Raw genomic sequence first — 9,638 nt, 5'->3', positions numbered from 1 at the left:
GCAAAATTTCATGGACAAACACATTTTTTTTTAAAAGAAATTCCAAAATCTATGGACAAACAGGTCCTAAGAAGAATCTTGTGGCAGATATTGGCACACAGAGTAGAAAGATCATATCAAAGACAAACTCAAACTTTGCTTGAATGTTGAAACCATCCTAGCCATTATCCCGGATTATTATCCTTATTCAATGTACCAAACGACCCCTTAATGAGTTGAATCTTGTGGCAGATATTGGCACACAGAATAGAAAGATCATATCAAAGACAAACTCAAACTTTGCTTGAATGTTGAAACCATCCTAGCCGTTATCCCGGATTATTATCCTTATTCCATGTACCAAACGGCCCCTTAATGTGTCACCTCGACAAGAATATGAATTAATCGGGTTAGTAAATTTTGAATACTAAATACCTAAACCCAAAAAGCAGAAAAGGGAAAAGAGATTGAAAGTTGTGGCAAATATTGGCAATATATCAAAGAAAAACTCAAACTTTGCCATCTATAGGCCAAAACTTCAAAGTTCTTTTTTTACCTTCTAAATTAATACCTCAGTCAAATGCTACAGTAAAAAATTAGGGAAAAAGTGCGTTAATCAATTTTGCTAAAATAAAATAGTCAATCACACTTAACCTTCTAAAAATAGCAATATTACAATCTAATTCCAACCAACACCAACTTCTACCATTGCTACTTTAAAGAACCTAAAAAAGGATACTTTTGTTACATGAGTTTGTTAGCACAATCCTTCAATCTACTAAAGGGCAGCTAGTTAAATGGTTGAGCTGATCTCCCGTCGCGCGTTTCATTTACAACAACAGCACATATATGCAAACCCCCTAATGTGTCCATTGAAGCAAATTATAATCATCCACGCGTCAGGTCGATCTCCGGCTGGGAATTTCTTAGTTCAGGCCTTGAACTCGGTGGCCAAACACCGGTTGCTGAATTTGAAGTTGGATCTTGATTCACAGTAGTATTAATCGTTGTAGATGGCTTTTCAGCAGACTCGCTCTCGCCTTTGGTACTAGTTTCTTGTTTGCTCTTCATCTTTGGACCATATACAAAGCTGCATACAACCACCTGTAAAAAAAATTAATTATTTGCTTGTCACATAGAACATAGGAAACAGATACTTCTGACCTCCACGTCAAAGGTAGCGTGTCGGAGATTCGCATAATCCAAATATGTTATGAGCAAGTTTTCACAAGAATCAACAATATACCTGTACAGGGCTGGCTGCAATGAGCCTACCACCAATGGCACCCCCGAGTACATGCCCATCAGGGCTACTAACCGAGATACTTATACCACCCGTGCGATCACGTGGGCCACCACTTTCAGAGACCAAGTACGAGCCAGACAAGCATAGTATCTCAAAACGACCCTGCACAACATGACAAACATTCAAACATCAGTTTAATCAAAGCACAAGTTTCATTCCGCAGGGTCAAAAGACTCCCAAGGAAATGAGTAAATGACTTGCGTACTGGCAAAGGGTAACAAGAACAACAAACTTAAGATTTATAGGAAGACTCGACCATTATCCACTGAGTTTTGAACCGTGCACCAATGATCTAAGAGGATTTCTTGGTTATCAAAAATAAAACGTCCGATTTCATTTGAATCATTAGATTACTAAGGGTGGTCCACCAAAAGACAAATACCTGGCCCATAGGTTTTAAATTGTTTGAAGAACTTTAACATATCGGCTGATTTTCATCTCAAGCAGAAGAATTATGCATAAACAAAAAGGTCTGCAGTAGAATTGTTAGTCCTTTCCGAACTCTACATCAACATAATTTGGCAATATAAAGCATTATATTTGAAAAGAAATGTAAATTATAGCAGTCAGTGATAATAAACAATCTAAATACTCTTAAAAACAAGGTGTTATACTTTGTCCAATGTTGAATGGTTAGTTGTTTCCACTTTCTATAGATATGTTTCTTTACTTAAAACATATACACACTTCGTCACCCAACTGCTGAGTGATTCTAAAGTATCCTTACCGAACATGTATCGTGCCTCAAACAGTTAAAAGGTCCCTATGAGAAAAGGAAATATTGATTGCTGCGACGAGGTTTGATATGTAGTAGTTGACCCACTGTGTGGTATATATGTCTACAATCTGTTAGTATCTATATCTAATATAAAGTTGGTCATAGAGTAGGTGATGTGACACCTCTCTATGGCCAGCAAACACATTTATCTTTTTTCCCCATATTTTTTGAGAAAAAAGAACAGCAAAATGTGAGGAAAAAGATAATGTGTTTGCTAGCCATAGAGAGGTGCCACATCACCTACTCGAGTTTTTGACCAACATTGTCCCTTATCTTTGGGGGTAGGTCTATTTTGGTCCCTCAAATATAACCTTTAGCATATTTAGTCCCTTAAGTATGCTAAAATGGATGCACCTATAGTCTCACTGACACAATATGTTAAAAACTAACGGTGTTACCCAACTCTGATTCATGAAGCAAATCTTCTGCTCAAAAGCAAAACGCTTCCTCTCCTTTTATTGGATAATGCAAATTATCACTTTAATTCCTCATTTTTAGATAATGTCTTCTAAAATTTTGACCTTGAAAATGCAATTTTTCAATGAGAAAATGATATTATATAGCCGCTATAAAAATAATAGCCGAAAAATGTATAAAATTTGTATATTTTTGTGTATATATATATATATACATACATATATACATTTTAAAATTTTCAGTCGATTTTTCCAAAAAGAAAAGTAAAAATTTGAAAAAACAGAGCCGTCAGAATCACTTCTAAGCATATTATTGAAGCAAACGAATAATCAGGTTGTACTTTAAACCCGTGCCAGAAACTATTTACATGAGGAAAAAGTATTTAAAATTTGTATAATTTTTGTATATTAACATACAAATTGTGTGTGTGTGTATATATATATATATATTATATATTTTTGGCTATTTTTTAAAAATAGCTATACAATGTCATTTTCTCATTGAAAACTCGCACAAAAGGGGATATTTTCAAGGTCAAATTTTAGAAGACATTTTCTAAAAATGAGAAATTAAAGCGACAATTTATGTTATCCAATAAAAGGAGAGAACGTTTTGCTTCAAAGCATTTGCTTCGCGAATCAAAGTTGGGTAAAACCGTTAGTTTTTTAACACTCTGTGTTAGTGAGACTAAAGGTGCTCAACTTTAGCATACTTAAGGGACTAAATATGCTCAGGGCTATATTTGAGGGACCAAAATAGACATACCCTCAAAGATAAGGGACAATATTGGCCAAAAACTCTCACCTACTCTAAGCCCAACTTTATATTATATATAGATACTAACAAACCATAGTCATATATACCACTCCAGTAGATCAACTACTAGATATCAAACATCGTCGCGACAAGCAATATGTTCATTTTCTCCTCCATACTTTTTGTTTCATCATTTTAGCATGTAGCCACCCAAAAATTAAGTAATGAAGCAACCACAAAGGATATCAGGAACAAGATGTGTAATCTCCAGAAGCTTCTACAAGGGATTGTTCCATAAGGGAAAAAAAGAAGCTAAGAGAAGACGACACGAAAAGGCTGGAGAAAAGGACAGAAGAAAACAAATGCAGAGTCACTTATCGGGATTCTTACCATTTTGTTACATTTAAGCAAACGGCACTCTCTTGTTAAGTGTCTCAACCTAAGTATGCTCTATGGATAATGTCAAACGTGTTGTGAATATGCTTCAGCATATGATCAAACGTGTTTTTTTAACATCTTAGAAAATATGTTTGTAAGGTTAATTGTTAATTTACTTTTTTCAACTAATTGAAAATACAAAATACATTTTAAATGTAGATCAAGAGAACCTGAAACCTGATTACAGTATTAACAGAGAACATACACTGCTACGTCAAATATTAAAGGTCTGAAATATATTTGTGTGTGAAAGCATCCTGCTTTAGATCTTTATGTAATTATTCTAGATATCATGACCTAGGTGTCACTTTATTTTCTTTTTATTATCCATGACTAAATGTTGGCCTAGGTTTTCATGTTATTAAACACCACTATCTAATTGTGGTTAGAAATATATGTCTGAGATCGAAGAAATTATGAATATCGGAAATGACATTGCCATGTTAGAAAAATTCTTACTATCTTGTTAAAGAAGTCTTATGTTTGTCCAGATCATGTCCTAGAGGGTTTAATCAACACTTGACCATATGAAATGCTTGTTTTCTTATATAAGCTTTGCCTGAACTGTTACTGACATGTATTTCTATTGGCACAAAACTTACTTATCCGGCATTAATACGACAATTTCAGTATGTATAAAGCAATATAGAGGGATAAATAAGATTGTTCTAATCTTCTCGGCCCCTCTTGTTTGTCTCTCATCGCAGGGTGGTGTGGCTGGCAGCACGTGTTTATCCCGGAAGCGGGATAAGGCCTATGCTACCTTGGTGACGATGATGTCATTGCATATAGTAGGGTCGTGAAGGAGTATTGGGAAGGGATACTCTCTAAGTATGATGTCAAGATCTCAACATCAAAATCATTGACCTCTAACCCTAGAGCATTTGAGTTCACCAAAAGGTTCTGCCTTAGAAAAACGGAATGATATCAGCCAAGGCTCCTCACCGGTGCAGAGCAGCATTCAGCCTTGCCTCCATTCTGAACACTATTCCTCCACCAACAGTGCTCAGAAAAGGTGAGAGTTCAAGAAACTCTGATTTAGCGTCAAAGTTTACCATATGCTATTTAGGATTAACAATTACTAACAAGGATAAAATTCTAAGGTAAGAACTCCACGATTTACAAAAATACGTAAAAGTTCTTCACTTGACATGGTGTACATGTTATTAAGATGTTACAATTAAGCAGTTGCACAACAAATAATACAAAATCAACACTAGCCTTTTCATCATCAATGACTGTATTCATGATCGCCTTAATGGATTTTCTTAATTAACCCCATTACATAAACAACACTTCTAATAAAGATCTGTAAGCTAACTGCAGCACTACACAAACACCAATAAGTAATCTAGGATATATTCTGTTTCTACAATCGAAGGGATGAAGATCAACAATTTGGCTGAAAGGAAGTTTAGAAAGTCCCAATACCAAGTAAATTATAAATTAATAAAAAGCACTCTAACCTCATAAGTGACAGTGGAACCAGAACTTGCAGGAGGCCGTAACGTTACAGCAGAAACTGCACCATTAGCTGTTAAGACACATAAAGCCCTTGGCCTCTGTTCCGCAAACGCCAGTAATTTTGCCGCAACATCCTGCAGACATTAAGGTACTATCTTATCCCATTGCATATACGGAACAGGCAAAACAAGCAAGAATATTTTGCATCATACAAAAATAAAATAGGCTGCAAAAATTTTGGCTGATTATAATGTTAAGGGCACACATATGTTTTTAGCATACAAAGACATATGCTGCTATCATATTTTCATAATTCTGCGTAAGAACTCTTCCTTTTAGAAACTTTGTGGATGTCTTCCCAACAACATCAAGTGTAAACAAGGAGCCATGAGCTTATGTGAAATTATACAGAGCACTTCAACTTTTCAATGCAGTGCTGATCATATGGTAACATACCACATGAATTCTCAATCATTTATGCGCCTAATTTCTTTTTTAATAACCGTGGTGTCTGAGCCAGCCTGCACGCACCTCGACTGATTCCATAGATACCTGCCACCTCCCACTAGCAACAGGAACCAGGTGTAACTCTATCCATCAAGATAGATGGGAAGAAATCACCTAGTGTTTTTTGCCTCCGATGGGATTTGAACTGAGACCTCCCACTTGAGCTCGCAATTGACATTCTCACTAAGTTTTTAGGAAACTCCCGAGAGTTCGACTGACTAAGAGGCTTTCACCGAGGTCTATTTTTTACTTGTTTGCTATGGCTTGAGAGTTAATCGCACGAGAGAGTAAGAAATTGAAAAGAGGATCATTGGACCTCCCTGTCGGTGTACTAAGTTCTGCGTGTACGCCTTCGGATGAAGCGATGTACCGCTAGACTACACCCTTCGGTGCCATTTATGCGCCTTATTTAAGCTAGTATGATTTCAAATGTATAAAAAACATTGTAAAATAGGTAAAACTATTTTAAGAAATGAGGGATGACATTACCTCTCCTACATTGATGTGTAAAACATGAGGAGTGAAAGCCAATCCAGCTGAATTATTCATCCATTCACCTGCAGCAAGCAATTTGTCTTCAGAACTACACCTTAATAAATGGGACATTTTCCGAATTACTAGTACTGCAATTGGAAAAATTAATCGGCCAAGTTCAAGAATTAGCAATACTAAGTGAGAAGCGTTGCCGCCCACCAGTACTAACAGAAAAGATAATCACAATAAAAGAAAAACATAAGATATACGAATGAAGTTGGTTTGTTCAAATAGCATTAAGACCTTATAAGTTGCGGAAAACATCATTTAAGGTATCTCCATACCAAGAAATAAAAGCAAAGCAATTTGCTTCTCCAGGACACATAATAATAATAGGGGCATCAAACTGAGTTTGGATTCCTCATAAGATTATGTTCTCCTTTTTAAATGTAAACAAGTTTCAGGCCGTAAGCCCTAGTTCTCAGTGGCAAAATCACCATATAGTACAGATTAGACACAATAACTCAAACCCCAAAACTCATACTCCCTCCGTCCCAATTTATGGGACACTCTTTTCATCGTAGTCAGCCCCAAAAAGAATGACACCTTTTTTGTATTTAGTAACAATTTCACTTTAAAAGATCCATTTTACCCTTAGTAAGATGATTTATAGCCATACAAAAATCCATGACTCAAGTTTAAACTGCAAGTTTCAAAGGTTTTTCTTTCATTCTTAAACTCTATGCAATCAAACATCATCACATAAATTGGGACGGAGGGAGTAACAATTAGGTGATAATGAAGCACAGCAACAACAACAACAAACACAAACTCAGTATAATCCGACAGTGAGATCCGGGGAGAGTAGTGTAGTGTGTACGCAGCCTATGAAGGTAGAGAGATTGTTTCCGATGGACTCTCGGCTCAGGGGAAGCTTAGTCACATCACATGTTGGTAGGTGATAACTAAGCTCATAAATACACAATATGAAATTATATCATCTCATTCCCAATGTAATGCAAAAGTTATAAATCATCTTTACAACACACTTTAGACAAATAAATACAAAATAGAGTTCAAACAAACTCCTAACTCATCAATTTACACAACATTAATAGAATGTCATAATCCATTAAGTTCAACCAACTTAGAACTTACCAAGTGGAGCTAATTGTTGCTTCCATCCACTTCCAGGAGGTCGACCCTTAGCGCGCTTTGGCCCCGGAGTAATAGAGCCAGTTGAAGGACTAGATGACAAGGGTGATAGTCCTAATGACATTTTTGCCCCTCCGTCAGGACCATATTTCCTCGGCCGACCTCTCTTCTTTTTCACTGGATCACCACCAGGTGAAACACTAGACGCTACAACACTCATATTAATACCATGGCCAAAATTATTAGGTGATGAATTCCCAACAACTTGGTATGTACTAGAACTATTCAAACTACCACCTCCTCCTCCTACATTGGACTGAACTACATTGTAACCAGGTGGTACAGGTACTACCCCTGTGGGTCCCACAGACCCTGAATTAGACCCACTAATCCCTCTATTGAGATAATAACCACCACCCCCAGATAACACCATCCCTTCCCTTCCATCCATGCATTTACTCACCAAAATTTCCACAACTTAAAAAAAAAACTAATTCTCTTATGCTTCTATATTCAAAAAAATTGAAACTTTAACATAAATTTATCAAAAATACTAACACTACAACTCAAAATTCAACCAAAATAAAGATCTTAAAAACAACATAACTCTACTCACTAAAATTTTCTCAACTAAAAACTGATTCTTTTAGCTTCTATATACAAAAATATTGAAACTTTTAACATAACTTAGCAAGAACTTGACAAGGGCTTAAGTGGGGTATTTCAGAAATGGACTATAAAGCTAAAAACAAGAAAAATAAAGGGAAATGTTGGACTTTCCAGTTAAGAAAGTACCACAAACAAGGGGAAAAAAGTCAGTTAAAAATGCTAAAGGTTGAATCTTGAACTAAAAGAACTAAAAAAAGATCACATATTAAAGCTCAAAACTGAAAAATGGCTAAAATCTAAAACTATATAACACAACCCAAGTTGTAGTTTATAGTGAAAAAAAGCTAAACACTGAACTTGAACTAAAACAACTACAAAAAAATCACACATTAAAGCTCAAGACTGAAAAATGGCTAAAATCTAAAACTCTATAAGACAACCCCAAGTTGTAATTTTGAGTGAAAAAAGTTGACAAACAGCTCTTTAGCAAAAACAAAGATGAAAAAGAAAAAGAAAAATGAAACCCTAGATTTGAAGTGAGAGAGAGGAAAGAGAAGAGGGAGGGTAAAGACAAAAGTGCAATGAAATAGAAAATTTTGAGCTTTTCTTGATTTTGAATTAAAGTAAAGGAGTAGAGTCAGTATAGATACAGACACCTTTCTTTTTTAGACTTAGAAATAATATTATTTTAATGGGGTTTTAGAGAGGGTTTCAAACAGAAGTCAGTGAGAGAGAGAGTTTGTTTCTGACTTAAGGGGTTGGCTTTAGAGGTCATTGGTAGACAGTTGGCTAAGTTGGGTGCACCTAAGTATTAATATGTCTTTGTCATATTGCTAATATTAGTATTTCAAATTTCTGGGCAAGAAGTGGAGAGAGAAGATAAAGAAAGACCTTTTCTCTTTCTCAATTTCATTATAGTTGAAGAATTAAAAAGTAAAAATTGCAAGTGTGCCTATTTGATCACCTCATTTAATTTATACCTATTTTTTTTTTAATTTTAATTTGTATCCAATTTTTAAACAATTTCAGCTCATTTCTCCTCCTTCATTTTCTTCTTCTTCTTCTATTAACAACTGAAAGGCACTATGATTAATTCTCTAATACTACCACCATCTTAAGAGAATTTTTCATTCTGTTTTTAACATTGTATTGGTAGAATGTTTACATTATGTGAATGCAATGGTTGCAGCAGTGTCAGAACAAACATCTTTGGATTATTAGTGTTTTGTGTAACGTTTGTGGGATAATTGATTGTTGACTTGAAATTTGTGAAATGTTTCAATGCTGATTCGATTTTTACAGATAGAACTTAAGCTTTGCCATTTATATTTCACTCTTCCTGCAAAATGCTACTTCAACTTATATAGTGCTGAAGTTTTTACAAATGAACTAAATAACTTCAGCATCTTCTGCTGAAATTTTTGAAAAAGTTTGTCCATGACAAAAAAAAAAACTTCAGCTTATTTAGTGCTTGAGTTTTTACAAATGAACTAAATAACTTCAGCATCTTCTGCTGAAGTTTTTGAAAAAGCTTTATGACAAAACTAATGAATCCAGGACAAAAAAACTTCAGCTATTCTAGTGCTTAAGTTTTTACAAATGAACTAAATAACTCCAGGCCCGTCTACTAGAATGCTGAAGTTTTGCGTGATTGTCTTTGCTACTTCAGCACTTACGCGAAAAAGTGGGTACGCTTGCAATTTTTTTTTTGCAAAGTGGGCACAAGTTAAAACGTCACCCAAAAAGCGGGTATAG

The 9,638-nt window shown here is 35.3% G+C and overlaps 1 protein-coding gene across 1 annotated transcript; it reads right to left on the bottom strand.

Annotated features, from left to right (window-relative positions):
* Window positions 1–476: 476 nt before the first annotated feature.
* On the bottom strand, window positions 477–8,617 carry LOC104228264 (AT-hook motif nuclear-localized protein 5-like). Its single transcript, XM_009780704.2, has 5 exons — window positions 7,278–8,617; window positions 6,135–6,202; window positions 5,141–5,272; window positions 1,226–1,387; window positions 477–1,083 (listed from the first exon to the last, which is right to left on the bottom strand). Exons 1-5 carry the CDS (start codon window positions 7,723–7,725, stop codon window positions 868–870), a joined length of 1,026 nt encoding a protein of 341 aa, XP_009779006.1. The 5' UTR covers window positions 7,726–8,617; the 3' UTR covers window positions 477–867.
* Window positions 8,618–9,638: the final 1,021 nt, after the last annotated feature.

The sequence above is a fragment of the Nicotiana sylvestris genome, chromosome 12 (genome assembly GCF_000393655.2).
Source record: "Nicotiana sylvestris chromosome 12, ASM39365v2, whole genome shotgun sequence".
In the NCBI taxonomy this organism is placed as follows: domain Eukaryota; kingdom Viridiplantae; phylum Streptophyta; class Magnoliopsida; order Solanales; family Solanaceae; genus Nicotiana; species Nicotiana sylvestris.
Note: the sequence above shows the minus strand (reverse complement) of the source record. Positions and strands in the feature narration are given on the sequence as shown.

Bases quoted from the DNA above. Each gene is read 5' to 3' on its own strand.
- LOC104228264 (XM_009780704.2), bottom strand. From the start codon at position 7,725: ATGGATGGAAGGGAAGGGATGGTGTTATCTGGGGGTGGTGGTTATTAT. The intron at 5,273-6,134 runs GTAATGTCATCC...TAATGTCTGCAG, and splicing joins TACACATCAATGTAGGAGAG to GATGTTGCGGCAAAATTACT. The intron at 1,084-1,225 runs GTATATTGTTGA...TTTTTTTTACAG, and splicing joins TTGCAGCCAGCCCTGTACAG to GTGGTTGTATGCAGCTTTGT.